The sequence below is a fragment of the Manacus candei genome, unplaced genomic scaffold (genome assembly GCF_025592945.1).
Source record: "Manacus candei isolate 608988 ecotype Guabito, Panama unplaced genomic scaffold, ASM2559294v1 h1tg000094l, whole genome shotgun sequence".
Taxonomy (NCBI): domain Eukaryota; kingdom Metazoa; phylum Chordata; class Aves; order Passeriformes; family Pipridae; genus Manacus; species Manacus candei.
In genome coordinates, this window is record NW_026138142.1 from 730,181 (window position 1) to 749,244 (window position 19,064).

The 19,064-nt window shown below is 46.7% G+C and overlaps 1 protein-coding gene and 1 long non-coding RNA gene across 11 annotated transcripts in view; one reads left to right on the forward strand and one right to left on the reverse strand.

Moving 5' to 3' along the window:
- Positions 1 to 1,207: 1,207 nt before the first annotated feature.
- Positions 1,208 to 17,518, reverse strand: LOC127461055 (uncharacterized). Of its 2 annotated transcripts, none has more exons than XR_007899957.1 (3): positions 17,166 to 17,518; positions 16,634 to 16,799; positions 1,208 to 4,945 (listed from the first exon to the last, which is right to left on the reverse strand). It is a non-coding gene; the product is annotated as an uncharacterized LOC127461055 (long non-coding RNA). The 2 variants fall into 2 exon arrangements; XR_007899956.1 differs by lacking the exon at positions 1,208 to 4,945 and adding an exon at positions 10,678 to 15,614.
- KMT2C (lysine methyltransferase 2C) overlaps positions 16,588 to 19,064 on the forward strand; it is a 191,381-nt gene continuing 188,904 nt past the window's right edge. For 8 of the 9 annotated variants that reach the window (XM_051768260.1, XM_051768261.1, XM_051768268.1 and 5 more), the window contains exon 1: positions 16,797 to 16,977. In XM_051768260.1, coding sequence (XP_051624220.1) covers positions 16,805 to 16,977 — 173 coding nt within the window. In that variant the 5' untranslated portion in view covers positions 16,797 to 16,804. Of the gene's footprint in view, positions 16,693 to 16,796; positions 16,978 to 19,064 lie in introns of those variants that run through there. The other variant, XM_051768259.1, reaches the window with a different exon arrangement.

Here is a 19,064-nt window from a genome sequence, read left to right on the forward strand (position 1 = left end):
ACTTTTCACTGTGAGAACAGACCTAACTGATCTATGAAGAGTCAGCAAAAGGCTTTTGGGCAGACTCAGTTTTATTGTGATCACGATAACCGTGAAAACCATTACAATTTGTGTGCTACCCACTCTGGAAGAGATAAGAAATGTTTTCCTGCATCTTCCATATTAAAACCTCAGTCATTTAGTTAATGTACAGATTAGGACTTCCAGTGTCTTCCTACAGACATCAGCTATACATGGACCTAGAATGGGAATACTGAGAGTCAAGGAAGACTTTGCTCGGATCAAATACCCGTAGGTACCTTATATTATGATTCTTCTTGCAGCAAAAGGACTTTCATCTACACATTTACTGTGTTATCAGCTGACTTCACATATTTTCTGTTTCTCCATTAAGAGAGTGAGAAAGATAATGATCTGCAGTGTTTCTGTCTCTGGAGACTGGTTTGCTCTTTCGGAATCCGTGGCTTCAATCACTCCTGCCCAAGATGTCAGGATGAGTGGGGGAGGCGAGGGACAGAAGTTATGAGCTACATGGAGAGAACCTACAAAGGGCAATCAATGGGAAAAAGAGGGATGTTTCATCTGGGAAGGAAATGGCACAGGGCAATGGGGGAAAAGATGGTAAAGAGAGAGAGCAGTGCATAATATGCAGACAGAAAAGATGGGGGATGAAGGAAGGGAATAATAAAAAAAAAGGATATGAAGTTTTAGCTGAAAAGTTCTTCACTTGTGTGTTGTCCCATCCAGTTGTACTAGAATGTCCTGATATTCAGCTTTTTGCTTAGGTTACAGTCACAAGGCACAGGGAGTTAACAAGTGTTACACTCGCCAGCACACGCCAGACCAGCCACTCACACCCTGCTGGACCTTGGCAGATTGGCTCCTGTAACTGCTGCTGCTACTTCTGCCTAAAGTGCTACACAAAGGAAAACTCTTGTTATCATTCAAAGAGAGAAACACACGGAAATAGGTGTTGTCACACGTGGCAGAAGTTACAAGCACACATTAAAACACGTGGCATTACACAGACAGGTTACAGGCTGACTGTCAGGGGAGCTGCCACCTACACATCCCTCTGGCCTTGAGCCAGCAAGGGCTAAGATGTTATGTTTGTACAGAAAAGACGTGCATCAGGAGTATCTTGCTACTGCCTACATTAATGGGCAACAAGCAAGAACCAGTCCTTCACCCAGTTTGGAAAGCCAAGTAGTAGATTCTCAGCATTTCCCTATTTTATTGTTTTTCAGACTACAGACAGAGGAAAATTAATTCCCCATGTAACTCCATTGAAATCTAGTATATTAACTGAGGGACTGCATCTATTTAAGCCTGTACCAATATTTGAGAGATGAATTTGGGCCCAGAATGTGTTGGCTGATGGCCCTTTACTGGGAGATGAACTGGATTGCTTTACTGGGGACACTCCCCAGCCATTGGGAGCGACAGTGGGGAGTGGGAAGGAGAAAAGGGAAGAAAAGGGCAGAACAGAGTGTTGAGGCCACAATAATTAATGCTTAGTGAGGCAGAAAAGGAGACAGACTCACAGGAGAGCAGTTCTAGAATTTTAATTCATATGTTTCAAAGTAAAATCGATGGCTTGAATACACCTTTACCTACACAGAGCTGTGTCACAAGGAATTTATACACTTTCCATTATTCAAAAAACAACAACCAGCATTAAATTGTCCTACCAGATCAACAGGATTCCTGTCACAGACTGCCATGGAAGCAGTGACAATACAGGTGCGAAAATCTTTTAAACCTTACTCATTTTAGATTTTAAAAATACACCTGACGTTATCACAGCACCAGAGACCTGCACAGGTGAGAGTAAGAGACAGCTCATTTCAATATAGGGATGATGATTTGGGTATATTTGAAAGTAATTAGAGATAATAGAGCTAGAAAGAAGCTGGAGAAGATTAAAAACAAAGTTCCTCTTTACAGAAACTAACATTAAAAAAGCAGACCCTTCCAATGTTTTTGCATATCTGTTTCCAAGTTATTTAGAAGTTCCTTAGGCTGAAGAATGTATCTCTTGCAAGACACAGATTTTTCACAGCACCTTTAACTTAGAGATAAAAAATACAAGTCCACAGCTTTAAATAATGTGGCTTGTGATGCACAGAAATCTGCTCAGCCAAGGGATCAAGAGTCAATAATGGTTTCTTCAGCTTTCTACAGGGGAAGCAGTTTAGAAGCAAAGTGTCAGTCTCATGGAAATTAGCACATGGAAATTATTGCTGAATTCAAGGGCAAAATTAATAACAGGGGCAGTGTAGAAGCAGTGCAGGATCAATTGAGCTTCTTTAGTTCTTTGAAAATATTATCCAATTTTTGTCACACTTTTAAATTTGTGAAACATAAAACCTTCCTCAATATTCTGTTTAGCCATGTAGAAATTGAGTCTCAGAGACTTCTACCTTTTTTTTTAATTTGGAGTTAGTTTTTGTCACAGTTATTTGTAATTTTGTCACCCCCAGAATTATTACACGATAATTTAGGGCAACACAGAGGGACCTTTGGGACCACCAGTCTGTGACTGCAGAGAAGTTTTGACCGATGTGCCCACACAACACTCAGACTCCATTCACTGCTTTGGATACTCCTTCAGTTCTAGGCATAATTTGTAGTTTCAGTATGAATTATATATACTGTTATACTGTCTTTGATAATTTGGAACTCCATTTAAATATCGTGCCTCCTTCAAATCTGAGTTATTGCTATTGGGAGCTTGTTTTTTCCAAAACCAACAGCTGAGTATTTTTGGTTTGTACATCAAAACTTGGCACATTTGGGGCTCCTTAAGTCAAACCAGCCATTTTCAATGTTACTGTATTTCCATATTTGCATTTTTGTTGTTGTTGTTGTTGCTTGCCCCTTTGTTGCTGCATTGGCAGGGGTGGGGGATTCCTTGTTTCTTGATGGAGCTTCACAAAAGGCAGATCAACTCCCAAGACTGGAAGTCAGGACATTCCTGGTTTTACAGGTTTTTAAGCACAGATGTGCCTGTCTGTGGGGACTAAGGAGCACTGCACACCCTCCAGCCCTGTCAGGCTGGGGGGGAACCCTGAGATGCTGCACAACAAAGCAAATAGGAAAATGTGCATGTCTGAAAAGGGAATTATCACTGAGGTATAATGACTGACATGCTTCCCTGGAAAATGCAACGTGGTGCGGCGCTTTGTTCAAGCACTTTTTTCCCCAAGTCGCTATTTCCAGCTCCAAATGTTCAAGAACTACAGTTTGACCCTCAAAATCATAAGCCTGTCTGTAGGATGATAAATGTGGAGCTCTTTTACTGTGCTTTCTGTTTTTTGAGCTGTTAGGGTGCACCTGGGTCACACTTGCAAGCTTTATACTCTAACCATTAGGACTAGAACCTTACTTTAAATTAAAGGAAAGGGAAAGCTGAGTTTCTAACCTCATTACACAACTGTAGTAGCTGGAGTGTAAGTGAAACATCAAACATCACAAGACTTGTGATAAAATCATGAGTGCTGACAACATCAATTTATAGTAGGAGGTGGGATAGCAGGGGAAACTCAGGGCAAATGGATTTACTTTTTATCTTAGTGTTTTTACAGGCTGTCTACTTTTATCTTTAATCAGAAGTTTTCAGTGGCAGTTCTTTCTTAGTGTATCTGTGCATGACATTAAAAGGTCACTTCTGCATTAATACCTGATGCCATTTGCTAACTGCATCTTTCTATCAGAGATTACATGAAAAGGTGGGTGTACTGATGGTACACCTGGTGCTAATATCACAGCAAAGAGGTATTATGGAAGTACAGGTCATGAGTGCATGGCTCAAACAGCACTGAGAGGAATTCCAGTCCCCTGTTGTGTGTGTGTGTGAAGAATACAGCATGTTTCTCACAGCTGTGATATTTACTGCCTGAGCAGACAATACTGTATTGAGAATTTACCAGTAAAGCTCCACATTCTTTGTGGAATGGGTTAAGGCATTGCTTGCTGGATCTTTTATGCCTGAAAATTACCTCAGTGAAAAATAACATGGAAACCCACAAAGCTAGGCATAGCTAAACCTTTCATTATAATAAATCAGCTGTAATTAAACCAAGTAATTAACGGATTGCTATGATTATAGATCAACAGACTGGCCAGATCAAGAATTCAGGTCAGTCTTAAGTGATGCCAAAGTGGCAGGGATGACAAAGTGGTCAGCTGTCCCTCCACTATTAGAGGCAGTTTCCAAACTGTGTTTTTATGGTTTGAAAAGCTCCAGTTAGAGGGAATTGTTTAGTCACCAGTCCTTTCAACTGCATGCAAAGGGTTGTCAGTGGCAGGTTTCTTGGTCACCCACCTGCTGTCACTGCTCTGACCTGTCACTGGTCTGAAAAATGCCAGGGCAGAAGAGTGCCCAGTTAGGAGGCAGCTCCAGCACAGCAAATACTCCTGCTCTCTTGTGATAATCCTAGGATTTAAAGCAGCAGTTAAGCCTGGCCCAAATGGCCAGTTCGCCTCAGCTGCTTTGCACAGCACCAGTGGTCCAAGAAGAGAGTGCACAAGTGAATCTCATGGTGACAAGCCAAAGTTTTTTATATGATGTAATGCTGATATTAAACATCTTCCACTCATAGAACCAGCTCCAGTCCCATCTGGGTGGGATAGAGTTCTTTAGTTCATGGATGATTATGTTGCTAAGTGAAAGGAGAGACACAGCCCCTGTGTGAACCCAGAGGAGGTGCTGAGGGTCTGCAACGTGGCCCTTGTCACAGCAGAAGGGATTCATCCCAGCACTGTCCCGGCAGGAACAGACGTGCTTCTCACTCTGCATCCCTAAGCCTGGGATCCATCCTTGGTGAGAGGGCAGCAGGGCTGTCCAGGCCCTCTACCAGGCACCTTTTGTCCACACTTTAAGCCCCAATATCAGCACTGCTCACACAAAGCTGTAACTCTGCACTCTGGACGAATATCAGCACTGGGAAAGGAGAGAAAGGCAAAAGTCAAAACAGGGGAAGATCTCCCTTAAAGCTTCCTCCTCCCCTCCTCTTATCAGGAGTGTCTATTGAACAACATATTTTCCCCAAAGAAATGATGTTAAGCTGGAGTTATGTAAAGAAATCAGAATACTACAATTATCCCCCCCAAAACATTACAAACCCAGGAAAGTCAAGACAATCTTTCAGGACTGAAATGCACAGTTCGGAAATCCAGATAACCTCAAGTTTTCTCTGACATGATACATAACCATGTATATATAACTCACAAGCATAAGAGAATTTCACAGTTCTGAATTTAGAAGAAAAACTATTTTAGAAGAGAAATTAGTTTTATGAAATACATTTCAGCCCATTTTTATTCCACATATTGCTACGGTGACAGGGTTTGACCCTTTGGTTCTCATACAGGGTGATGTGACGTTTGGTCTGATTTGATGGATTCCATCTTCCTGCAAAACTCAACTTCAGAGGTCAAAGAAGGAAATGCTTTGTCATCTCTGCCTGCTTTCGTGGGGGAGCATTGAGGTTAGCCTTCTGGATGTAAAATCTTACCACAGAGACAAAAAACAAGATTGGCTAACCACAATGACTTGACTCAAAGGATTAGCAACACTGACATAATGGAGGCATTCCTGCAAATCTAAAGTCAGAGCTCTGCCTACTTTTTTGAATAAATAGCAATCCAGAAACCTAGGGCAATAAAACTCCATAAGCATCTCAGAATTTTATTTCAGCCAACATCAATCTTCCTTACTTTCAGACAAGCTAAGTTATACCAGTAAATCAGTGATGCTAAATCAGCCAAACCAGCTGAATGCAAAAGCTGAGGGAACACACCAAATTTGTACTGTGTATACTGAGAGAAAGGAAAACTGGTCATAAAGTTAAACCTTAAATAAACAGGAACCCTTAGTGGGGGTACACAGGGAAAAGGAAAGACTGCAGTCTGAAACTTCTTAGAGGCCTCTGATTAAATGTACAGGGAAGTGGGAAATGGATTTGGGTCTCTCTGTGCTTCAGAGGCTGCAGCTGATGGAGGCAGAGCTGTAAAGGAGCTAAGTCAGACTTAGCAAGAGGACAGGAATAGAGCCCCAGTGGGCTGGGCTAACCACCCAGGAGCATCCTGGTTTGATGGATTCTGTAGCTGACACTGATGGAATGACACTGTTGGAGGAGCAGGATCCAGCTTGTTCAAAGCATCTGCATAAACTAGGCCACGGCAGCACAGGCTCTCGTGGGACCCGTGCTCACTGCCCTCCTGGATGGCACTGCAGTGGCTGAGGATGTGACATCCCTGCCTCTCTAGCGCAGGGATGGCAGACACAAATGTGTGCTGGTTGCCAAGTCACTGATGCGGCAATTCAAGTCCCCTGTTAGTTTAAGCTGATTTATGTTAAAGATACAACACTGAGAGCTGATAGTTTCAGGAGCGGTGAGTGTTTGGTTCTGCTGATCATACTACAGTGAAAACTGGGCAATGGAAGCTCCAGCAGCTGAGGAATGGGTACCATGGAAATGCTGACCAGTCTGCAGGGTCATGCTTCAAACCCTGTTAGACTCCAGAGATTGAGGAACTTTTTACACCAAGGCCAAGGACCTGCCTTATATCACCCACATCTCTCTCACACAGATACATTTTCAGCTCCTAAACCACACAGGACATGAATTTTGAATGCTCCAATACAACCTTCCTCAAGCTTGCCACATTTGTAGGAACAGAATGTCTCACTGCTTTGTAGGTGTAGGCACCTTTAATCAAAGCAAATATTAGAGAAACTGTAATAAAAGAACACCCATGCACAAACAGACAGCAGAACCCAGTAAGAAAATAATGATTTTCTCCTCCTGTACTGTAGATCAACTCCAGGAGGCCTGTTGCTGTTTCATCCAGTGAGTGAGCTGTGAACTGCCTGTGGCTGGGATCCACCATCCCCATACAATGGTTTTGATAGAGGTTTTCTCAAGGAGCACCCAGAGATGTAAGACTGGACTTCTCTTAATGCAGAGCTCACAACAGATCTCCCTCTGCTCTAGTCCCATTGAACAAGGGACAGCTGAACTTGTCTGCAAAAAGCAGCTGAAAAAGCAGGTAGAAAGGGGATAAGAAGGACTTGAGATTACTTGTCCTTTCACTTGGAATTCCTTTGATTTCCTCTCACACAGTAGAGGTGGAGCAGGTCTAGTAGATCAGTGAGTGTATCTTACTTGAAGAACAGGATTAATATCTTCCCACAGCCATCCACAATGAAGAATTCTTCAGTTGCCAAAATAATTCTGTGCTGAATAGCGAAATCCACAGGTGGGAAGCAACTCTCAGAGAATTTGCTTTCTGGCATGCTTAATAATTGCACATATTTAACATCAGCATCATTCTCTCAAACAAACTAGAGCATTTTTAATGTGGTGCCCTCCTGCCTGTTGGCCAAAGGGATCAGAATTGTGAGTTCTGTCCCTAAAGACTGGATCCACACTACCAACTGGTGGGTTGATCCTTGCCAAGACATTTTTAGAGGAATTATAAAAATCCCTCTTACAGAAGGGAATTATATGTGATACTTAGGCAAAACAGGCATTCCATTTATAAATATAATTACTTCTGCTATTCCATCAAGAAAAAGAATGCAGTAGTGAGGGATACAACAGGGAAAATTATTTATGTGTTGACACTTACAGTATAAATAGAAAACAGATCTGGCTGAAACTAAGTGGGAAGTGAAAAACCATGAGAAAATATGTAACTGAGATTACCAATTGGGGGGATAACTTATGACCACTCCAGCGCATTCTTTCCAATGGAAGTACAGTCCCACATTTTGCTTTATGTTTGGACTGTAGTTATGTGTGCACCTAATTAACAACAAATGCACAAGCTTACTTTGCATTTATTGGCAAATTATCTTCTTTAGACTGATGCCCCTGAATACTGCAAGGTGAGCACTCGTCTGCAGTGAAAAGGAGGGAACAGGAGATGGCTTGAACATAGTCCCTGTGCTTTAGTGAGCTGAAGCATGGGAAGAAAGGAGTGAGTGTGCCATTCACACTCCCAAAGAATGACTGGATGCAATATTACCACCTAAGGAATGATTCTGACCCCATCTCTTGTATTCATACACATGGCTCCTTTTACTCAGGCTGCTTGTCTGGGTTTGTCCGTTACTGCAACTCTTCTGCTTTAGATTTGGGAAGAATATTTTTATCCAGCATCTTCATTCTTAATATTAGTGATTTATCACATATGGTGCACTATATTTTCACAAAGCTGTAAGATACCATGGTGATTAACACCATATGAGAACCTAAATAGAAGGGAACAGGATAACAGAAACGTCCTCCCAGCAGATATAGGGCTTTTGCTTGTTTTTAGAGAAAGTATCTCAGCTGCATGATTTTACTCTGTACATAAGAATTGTAGAAGTTCCATAATAGAAAACTGCACTGTAATTGATAATGTTGTAGAGAGGAAAAGAAACCTCATGTTTAATTTCTCTCTAGCCCTTAATTAGGATTTTCAGATCAATTTGGAGAGATTGATTAATCCAGCTCCTTTGATTATACAGATTTATTACTTTGATTTAAGAAGGCAGGAGAAAAAAAGTGTAAGCACCACAAGTATACCCCTGTGTATATATGTGTATATATATCTCCCCATATTTCTGGTAAGGAAAGACCCCAGATTCACACAGCCTTGCCAATTTGTCCCATCAATATTGCAGTCCCCACACAAAATCTATGCACTGAATCAATTTGGTAATGAGAAACTAATCACATTTTACTTACCCACCCAAACACTGTGAAAGCCTGGAGACACTGCAAGGCTGCTTCAAATGAACACAACTCTGCTGGGCACAGCACAGCCCTGCTTTTCCAACAGCTCTGTTCTCACCCACCTGGATTAGGACTGGCATTGGGAGAGCCTTCCCCCCTGCATTCCTGGATCCAAAACAAGGATTTTTCTCAAGTGTGACAGCCAGTAAAAAAAAAAAAGTCTGAGTGCCTCTTCCAGCAGCTTGGAACTAGAACTGGACTCTTGTGTGGTACAAAGGTTCTGAACATGAACTTTTGGCTCCTGCTCTCCCATGGGAGGCAGGCAGAGAGGCTGTAGGGAAGACAAAGAGCTGGTTACAGGCTGGGCATCCCTGGGTGCCACTTGATCCTCCAGGCCCAGGGCTGCAGGGAGTGCCAGGAGGGCTGCAAGGAGCTTGGGGAGATGAGCACGAGCAGCTCCCCATGCATCTTCCCCCTCGAGCAGCACAGCACAGGTTAAATTAAAAAATGCACTGGGGAAAAGGTTGTTTCTGCAAAACTGGTCACTGGCAGCCAGGTCCCCAGGGATGCTCTCCTTGCCTAAGGATGAAATGGGATTATGATGGTAATATTTGCTGCACTGTAATTAAGGTGGTGTCAGGGCTTTCATTAAAAAGTGTGTTTTTGTCGAGGGGCTACAGCTTGGAGAAAATTTTTGCTTGAGGCTGAAATATAACATGGTTCTCAGCCAAAAACACATGCACAGCCTTTATTATATATGTAATTTAGAATCTCTGTATAGTCTTGGCTATGAAGGCTCTAGTATTGTTTCCATATGGGTATGTAGCTAATTGGTTTAAAAAATTGGTTATTAAAGAAGTGAAGGACTGAATTCTGTCTGGAACTCATGCATGTGACACGTTCCCATTAACTGTCTGCAATCCACTTCAAAAACCAAAGGCCAAATGCTGCCCTTCTTACTCAGACACGTAATGTTATTGAAGTAAACAGCTGTAAACAGGATTGGGCACCTGTGTCCAGGTGTTTACCTCCCTACAACCCAAGGCACCTGCCCCTCCCACGTTGTAACAGCTCCACTAAAAGTGAGGCCATCCTGTCTGAGACAGATTATTTCCTCGCAAAACTGGCAACATATGACAAGCTTATTTCTACTAATGGTATTTAAGTTTCTATTATCACAGCACCCAAGATCTCAGATAAGGAACCAGGACCCCTGTGCTCAAGGTGCTGTGCAAACCGCAGAATAAAAACACAGTCCTACTAAAACAAAATGTAGGATTGCACACAAACAAATCTTTTCCCCTGCTTCACGGCCAGATTTGTATTATTTCTACTAAGTAATCTGAGGGTAATGCACCACTCCTGCAAACAGCAAACACTGTTCAGACATTTATTTGACTTTCTGCGTGATAAAGTCCCAACTTCACAGCAATCTATTGTCTTTCCCAAGGGGCACACAAAGGGGCCAGTTACTGCCCTGGGTGCTTGCTACTGGCTCTGGGTTTTTTCCATCTATCTTCCAGTATTTAGTATGTACTGCTTTCAGGTACTAAATTGATTTTTACTCAAACTAATAAAATTCTACCTTTTCGGATTAAAAAAACCCCATGCAACAAATAATATGTCATGAAAGATTATTTCTCTGCTGCCCACCACCACATAGGTGTCAAAATTAAAACTCAGAATATTAAAGTTTATAAAATTACAGTTTCATAAGTGTGTAAACCAAACAGGAATTCAAAAAGAACGGAACTGAAGTTCCCAAGGTAACTTTGTGTGGATACTTTGTGTGACTTCACAGGGATGCTAAAATGATACAACGTAACACAGCACAGTTCACTGTTCCTTCTAAGAACAAAATAAATAAATTGCTAGTTTAGGAAGAATTTAAGCGTCCCTGCAAATTTTTAAACACAGAACAAACCTTATTCAGGAGGTAGTTGTATTCAGTGAACTTATTTATGCATCTAGTTACTTCTCTGCCTAATTTAGCAACCCCAGAATCATGGCCTAGGTTTGGAATAACTTAGTGGATTTCAGTAGAGTGCATCAGCTTCCACTTGTCAAAACAGGATGATTCAGATGTAAATAAGTGATGGTCCTACTAAGCACAAACATGTGCAAAATTAACATTCCTAATAGACAAAGCTGCTCCACACTGGAAGGTAGTATTAATAACACTACCAGAGGCAGGCAAGCATAATTCCTCATGTGGACAAACTCAGTCTAAGTACCTTTTTTTTTTTTTTTTTTAATTTCACTTACATCAATTAAAGAAGTTAGACTTTATCTGAGCAGAAAAAAAGCCAGAAGATGCCAGAATGAGTCTGCATGAGGCTTATACTATAACCACTAGTTTTAAATTCACACTTTGGCGTGCACAAAAAGAACATTTTCTTATGAAGATAAAAGCCTCCACGTGTAATAACTCGATATATAGAGAAGCCCTGGGGGCTTGCATCTTGAGCACTTAACATTTTTGGCCTCATCTTAATGGATAAAAAAGGTGTGTTTCTCAGTCGCATTAGCCCAGTCAAAGAAGCTTAATAGGATGAAAAGGCCTTAGGCTTTGGTGAGACTGAGGTGTAAAGGTGTGAGGTGGCACATCCATCACTACGTGGGATGCACTGCCTTTAGCACCCACTGAACTAATCAGGTGGGAGCAGGCAGGGGATGGGGAGCCTGGGCTGTGCAAGCCCATGTTCATACAAACTGTGGGTCAGTTTGTGTGGGGAGCAGCTGCTGTAGAACAGAAGTGAGGGGATTTCACGGTGGGGAGCAGGTGAGAAAACATGAACTGGAATGGAATGTTTTTTCCTCACAGACTGAGCTGCCTCCAAAGAAAGCAGTTAGATGGATTTCAGGCAGACTGGACCTCCACAGTACCTGTCCACTGCTCCAGAGCACCTGATAACTGGAGTTCTCCAGCTGTCTGGGAATGCTGCTCAGGATGAGAAGAAAGGCTTACTGCCCACCATGTGCAGCAAAAAGGATCCCACCAAACTGCTGGGAAAGTCACCATCACTCAAGGGTGTGTAGGTCATACCCACTATCCAGGCTGTGCTGTTTTGTAAAGTAAGGCAGGTCTACGAGATGACAAGTAGAGCAAAACTGATGAAAAGAAGAAACAAACATTTCAAGTTTAAAACTAGGTTTCTACAACGCATTTGTTAGCATATGACAATTAACATATGCTAACATTTTTTGTAGTCCAGCCAAGTTTAGTACAAATTAACTAGGAGTCACGTATTTGTATGATGTAATCCCGATTTTATCACTTGACTTGGGCTTTGTCTACAACTCTTTTAGATTACCTTGGGCCTATTTATTTAATTCTAGAAAATGGTAATTTGGCTATTTGTGAACTACTTGGGTGAATAGGAATGCAGATGTAAAAAAAATATCATGGGCAGCTGCTGTGGTTACTGCACTCGACTGCCCACTGCACCTTTATCCTGAAGTTTGCTACAGGGATGGTCATATGGGATATGGGACTGGTACCAAGCTCTCCGGGGTTTTCAGAGCAGCACATGGAGGTAAGCGATGTTCAACACAGCCAATTATCAATTTAGCACAGGTTAAGATGAAGTGGTTCAGTATACTCAACATCTAAAATGTTAGCATGTCGCTGATGTAGCTTAAATGGAGCCTTTGTGATAATTTGGACCTTTCTGCAATGGGAACACATGTACGAAGAAAACAAAAATTAAACTTTTTATTTGCTTTATGTAGAGTGATGAACAATCCTAAAACTGGCAGAATTCTGAACTAATGTCATAAAAAAGAAAGTACCTGGATGCCACTCCTGATAGAATCCACAATACTTCTCTCATTATTGCTGTTACATACACCACTTTAGTTGTATAAAGGCAAAATGGTTGTCATTTTCCTTTAAGTATTTCTACAACAGGATCATTTTCCTTAACTAGTTGATTTAAGACAACATCCCATCTTCAACTTGTTCTATTATGAACATTAAGCACACTGGGACAATTTAAGCTGTTTTGAAGTTAAAACCATTAGCACGCCTTGTTTAATCAGCACTGCAAAGGTCTTGTATTTCAGAAACAACTCCAAAGCCACAGAAATGTTTATTTTAAGAAAGGATAGAATGTAAAATTCTAGTTGAAAGTTTCAGAGCTGCCTGCCCCAGAAAGTTAAAAAAAACCAAACAAACCAAGTGTGTCAGCTCACCTGAGTTAGTTTACAGTGGACTGGAGGATCTCTTAACATTCAGTAAAGCAGAGAACCTGTTCATTCAGTATTACATATTTGCTGTAAAAATGTGTGTTTTCCAGACAGTGATAATTTATAATAGGTGGTTAGCGTGGCCAAGGTATAAACATTAAAATTTTCCTGAGAGAACTGTTCAAATACCCTGAATCAACAAAGCACTCCCACACTGGATTTATGTCCCTCTGCCTTCTCTGAGTGATAGATAATGCTTGCAAATACAGTCTCCTATAATTCCATCTCCACTTCAGGTTCCTGCTCATGAGCCTCTCTCAGTCCTACATGGTTCTTCACACCTTTGATTGCCACAGCAGTGGCTGCAGCAGTTCACAGCACAGACCTGCCCAGCTGTGTTTGGACACGTAGAGATAAGGAACAGCAGTAAAACTCACAGACACAAGTCCTTGTGCTAGACCACGCTCCACCAAAGCCAGCCGATTTTATATTGTGTTAGCTACACATACACATAGCTAGTATGTTAAAAAAAAAAAAGGAGAAAAAATTAAAGTCACACATCCGTTTTTGTTATAAGAGACAAAACCCTTAGCTCAACCCCTTACAGGTGGTCTAAAGCTGTTAAAAAATGTTCCCATGGGAGGACCAGATGAACCATGCACGGGCAAGTGAATCCAGCGATTTCACCGGCCGTATTTCTGCCGTGGGATGTGACAGATATTCCCCATACACCGAGCGGTTGATCAGAGCCCACGGTGTGCTCACGTGTCACAGCTCCAACCAATTTGCACATGCAGAGTGGCTCTGACACATCCTAGACTCACTCAGGCCGTGGCGCATGTGCGGCGGATCCGCATGCACACAGCCAGTGTTCCAGGAGATGGCCATTTTTTTCAGTAGACCAGATGGCAACCTGGCAACTCTAGCAAATGCCACACCAGCGATCCCACTGTGCAGAGGCTGTGGCCTTTCCCTTCCCTCTCCCTCCCCTTCCTTGCCTTTTTTCTCTCTACTCCACCCAAGCCTGGGCCTGTATAGTATTAAGTGTTTTCAGTTAAATTATCCGAACTTAACAAAATTCAAAGGTGCTTTCCTCTATTAGACAACATGTAAACAGATTAAGATCACATATTTGAAGCTGTATGAGCAGTATACCCATGCTGTCATTTGCAGACTTCATAACACAAAACATTTAGCTCAGGATATATATTTTAATTTGGCATAAAGGAGTACATTTTCAGTGACACGGCCAAGAAAGTCACACCAGCAATCCAGCTGTTGTTCTTGCATGGCAAAAGGGATGGCTTTATATAATTTTATATATTTGTATATGTATGTGTATAGATGGAGATGTTATTTTCTAACACCTTACATGAAAATGTTGCAAAAGTCTAATTTAATTACTCACAAACCTAGAAAATGAATCAATGAAGGCATTCTGTTATGAAGCGGTTCTGAAGAAAACAGACAAGCAAAAGGCCACAGCCTACCTTTTTTATTTAGTATTTTGAAGCGGACAAGTGAAAAACTCGGGAAGGAAGAGCACTGTAATGGTCTGGAGTGCTTTGTGTTTATTTTTACTTTAAAAAAAAAACAAATAAAAATAGCGACTAACATCAGTTCCTCCTTACCTCCCTTCCTCGTTGTACCTCTGTGCTACCCCGGGCCATTTTAGTAACTGGGATTCAAACATAGAAACCCAAACGCCACAGGAGTAGCGCTCAGTGCGGGCTGTGTTTACGCGGAGCCTTGGGGGTCTATAGCTCCCCACCACGTCTGCAAGTCCGGCGAAGTTCCCGAACACGAGTCACCGCGTTCCTTTTCTGTCCGTGCGACCCGTTTCGTGATTCAGCATCTGCGCAGCGACACCGCTCCCTCCCCGCCCGCCGCTCCGGCCCCGGCAGGGAAGGAGAGAGGGCAGAGAGGGAGGGGCGGCCGTGCTGGGGCCCCGCGGCGGGGAGGGCGGCTCCGGGGGTGCCCTGAGGGCGGTGCCGGGCGGGGGGGCCCCGAGCCAGCTCCGCTCCAGCGGCCCCGCCGGTGCCGCTCCCGCCGCGGGCGCCGGAGCGAGTCGGGGCAGCGCCCGGGAGGAAAGTCCGGGGGCGCGGCCGCTTCCTCGCCCCGTGGCCGGACTTTTCTCCGGCTGCGACGCCGCCGCGCTTCCCTCCCCCCCCGCACCCTCAGAGCCCGAGTCCCTCCTGGCCTCCGGGACACGTTAAATCCCGTGTAATGAGGCTTAACCCCGCCCCGCAGCCGGGCGGGCTGGCAGCCAGCCGGGCCCCTGCCCGGGGAGCCCCCCCCTCACCCCGCCCCGAGCGGCCGCAGCTGTTCCAGCCCGAGCTGCTGGAAAGCGGCCACGCTCCCCAGACTTTGTCTCCCTCGCACACAGCGCTGAACTCTGCTCCCTCCCTCCTTCCCTTCCCATCCCCCGGGGCGCCCGCGGCTCCTCCCGCCTCCCCCGCCCCGGAGCCGCAGACGCGCGGCGGGGGGAAGGGGGGGCGCTCCTGGGGAGCCGCCGGGCTCCTGCCGCCTCCCTGGGGGTCCCCCCGCGACTCGGGGCAGGGGTGCAGCGAGCGAGCGAGCGCCGCCGGGGCGGGCATCGAGCGCTGCCCCCGGGGCCGCCGTCCTGGGGAGCGCGGGGCGCGGCGGGGGGCTCCCCGCTGCGAAGCGGCGACTCTCATCCAGACGGGGCTTTTCCTTTTCCACGAGGGAAATAAATAAATAAAATAAAATAAATTTAAAAAAAAGGACGGGGGGAGAGGGTGTGGGAGCGCCGGAGCGGCCGGGCAGCCCCCGCGGGGGTGCGGTGCGGGTGGGTGCTCGGAGCGCCCCGTGGCGCCGCGTCCCGTCCCGTCCGGTCCGGGCGCCGCTCCGCAGTTTCCCCGCAGCCCGGCGCGGCCCCGGCCCAGCCCGTGAGGTCAGTGTGGCGGCGGATGGGTGTCTGCGCCGGGGGACGGGCGGGGCAGGCGCAGTGTGGGGCCGCGGCAGGGGAGGAGGAGGAGGAGGAGGAGGGCGGGCGGTCGCTGTGTCTATGTGTCGCACTGTTGGGGGGGGAGGGAGCGGGGGGGTTACACACCAGGGCAGCGCCGGGATCCCTTCTCCACCCCGCGGGGAGGGGGGGCAGGGCGCCGCCTCCTCCTCCCCCTCCTTCCTCCTCCCCCTTTTTTTTTTTTTTTCCACCCTTCCTCCTCCTTCTTTTCCCCCAAAGTTAAACTTCCTGCTCCCGGCCCGGCTGGGAAGGGGACGCGGAGCCCGGCCGGACTCAGCCCCTCGACACACACACACAACAGCTGGAGCTGTCAAAACTTCCTCCGCTCGGCCTCGGCCCCCGCCGCCTCCGCCGCCGCCGCCCGCTCCTCCTCCGCCCCCGGGGGCTCTGCGCGGGGGGAGGGCGCAGGGCCAGGGTACAATGAAGCGGCGGCCGCCGCAGCCGGGCAGCGCCGCAGCCGGAGCCGCCGCCAGCGCCCGGGGCCTCTGAGCGGGGGCGCCCAGCGGCGGGACCAGCCGCGTCTCTCTCTCTCTCGCTCGCTCGCTCGCTCTCCTCACCTCCCCCAGCCCCACGACAGACCCCGCCGAGCCGGGGAGGGGGTTATTGTGTGTGAGACCCTTCCTTCCTTCCTCTGCGCTTTCTCTTCGCACCCCCCCTCATCTCCCCCCCCCCCCCCCCCGCTCCCCTCCTCCTCCTCCCGCTCTCCCCATGCTGCTCCCCCTGCTACCTGTGCTGGTCGGCGGCGGCTGAGGCCAGCGATGCGAGGCGGAGGTGGAGGAGGCGGAGGTGAGGAGGAGAGGAGCCGCGGGAGCAGGAGGAGCATCGGGATCCCCATCACCATCCTCATCTTCATCCTCATCATCATCATCCATGTGTCTCTCTCGTCCTGCTGACTAGGATGTCAACGGAGGACAAGAGTCTGGTGGTGGCGGTGGTGGAGCCGCCTCAGCAGCAGCAGCAGCAGCCCCCCGAGCCTGGAGCTCCCCCCCCAGCAGCAGCAGCCACAGACAAAAGACCTAGGGGCCGGCCTCGCAAAGATGGCGCTTCCCCTTTCCAGAGAGCCAGAAAGAAGTAAGTTCAGCGTTTGTGTGTGCGAGGCAGAGAGGGGCCGGGGCAGGCGGCCAGGCGCAGGCAGAGCTGTCAGTAGAGACTCGCTGCTCGTCGCCCCCTCCCTCTGCCTAATGCCATTTTGAGAAGGGCCCTTCTTTCTTCTCCTCCTCTCCCCTTTGCACTTTCCCCTCCTCCTCCTCCTTTTTCACCTTTGTCTTCCTCCGCCTGCTCTCCCTTTCCCACTTTTCTTTCACCGTCCCTATTCCTTTCTTCTCCTCCTCCTTCAGAGTTTCTCTTTAGCTCTTCCCCCTTCACCCTCTTCCTCCTTTCCCCCCTTGCTATTGCACCTTCCCCCTTCTCCTTTTTGGGTCCGTTCCCTTCCAGGACGCTCGGTGGCTGCTTTCAGCGTCGCCCTGGGTGCTCCCTATGCTTTGACGGTGTTTCCTCGGCGCTTTCCCCCCCCCCCTTGTTATGCCCCCTCTGTCTTTTTTTTTTTTTGGAAGGAAAAGCACGGTTCTCGGCGGGTGGCGGGGAGGACACCCCCTCACCCTCCCCTCCCCGCGCACACCCGCAAAGTTGAGGCAGGAGTTTCTGGGCGGCGCGGGGGGAGCTGTCAGCGGCCGCCGCTCCGAGGGGACGCGCCGGCGGGACGGTGCCGAGGCACAACAAACACACGGAGGGAGGGGGTGGAGGAGGAGGAGGATGATGGCGGGGGGAGCCTGATTTCCCCGGCGCTGGCACATCTCCCTTCACCGCGGCCTCTCCCCGCCGGGGGCGCGGGCGCTCCCTCAGCCCCGGCGCTCCCCCCGCCCCGTCGGGCCGCTCCCGAGGGGCCGCCCAGCTCCCGCAGCCCCGGGCGGGGATCCCGCAGTGCCGAGCGCCGTGGGGTGGACCGGGGGTGGCCCCGCTGTGGGTGCCCGAGGTGCGGGGCCAGGCCGGGCTCCGCCAGAGGCTTCCCGGGGAGCGCCGCTGGCGCGCTGGCTGCGCTCCCCCGCGGGTTATTTTTGAGTAGGATGGAGCTTGCCATGGCATAGCTGATGGCAGCGGTAATGGGGAAAGCTGGGCAGCGCGTTTGGAGAGGGGAGCGTCGTGATGTGGCCGAAACAGCCTCTGCGCTGCGGAGTCTGTGCGAGCCTCGGGGTTCAGAGGTTGTTCCCTTTGTTTTGAGGGACGCGCTCGGTTTGACACCCCCAAGTGTGTTTGTCCTGGTGAATTCCTGGCGCTTCCCTGAACGCCCACCCCAGACCTCATTGCCAGTTTCCGCGTTGGAATCATTCCGGTTGGAAAAGACCTTTAAGGTCAAGTCCGACGATAAGGTCACAGTGGAAGTCCAAAACATGACAAGGGGATTCTGCTGGGCTGGACCTAAACACGTGCAAAGGCTATGCTTTCCTCTGCTTGTTTTTACATGTATGTGTTATAGACAGAATTAGTATTAGTTTGGGATATGTGGATTTTATTTTTTTTTTACTGTTGTCATTTATGAAAGTTTCCCTTCAAAGATTCTCATGTCCCACCTGGTTTTGGGGAAGGTGCATTGGTTGCAGCTCCCTCTTTTTGTTATTTTACCTATTCACTTGATAAAAATTTTCGTATAGTGATCATTGAAAGTAGTTGGCAAATATGTACGAGCAGTAAAGTTCTTGGATTCATCTCCTTTCAGCTTAGTTTTATATACTTGGTTTTTATTTCTGTGTACAGAATCCAAACCTTACATAGGAAACCTTTCAATGTTTTATTTTAAAGGAGTTTTTTGGAAGAAAAATGCCACTGAAATGTACCAGTCTGCACAAAGAACCTAAATATTGTTATTTGTGAAAATTGGCATATTTTGTTAGGCCAGTTTGAGGTTGTGTATACACTCTTGAGGAAAAGTGGGTGCTAAAGAGGTAATTCCTTGTCTTCAGTTAGGTTTGTGTTGTCATAGGAATGTTGTTGTCTAGTTTTAGGAGGAAATAAAATTTTCCTGTAAAAATATGGAGTTATGCTGACATGAGTGTTTATGTAAGAGCTGGAAATTAAATTAGCTGAGACAAAAATTAAAATGAATCAATACTCTTTTTCTTCACCCTCTGATTGTTCCTGGCTGGTGTGGTGCTCAGTGTCCT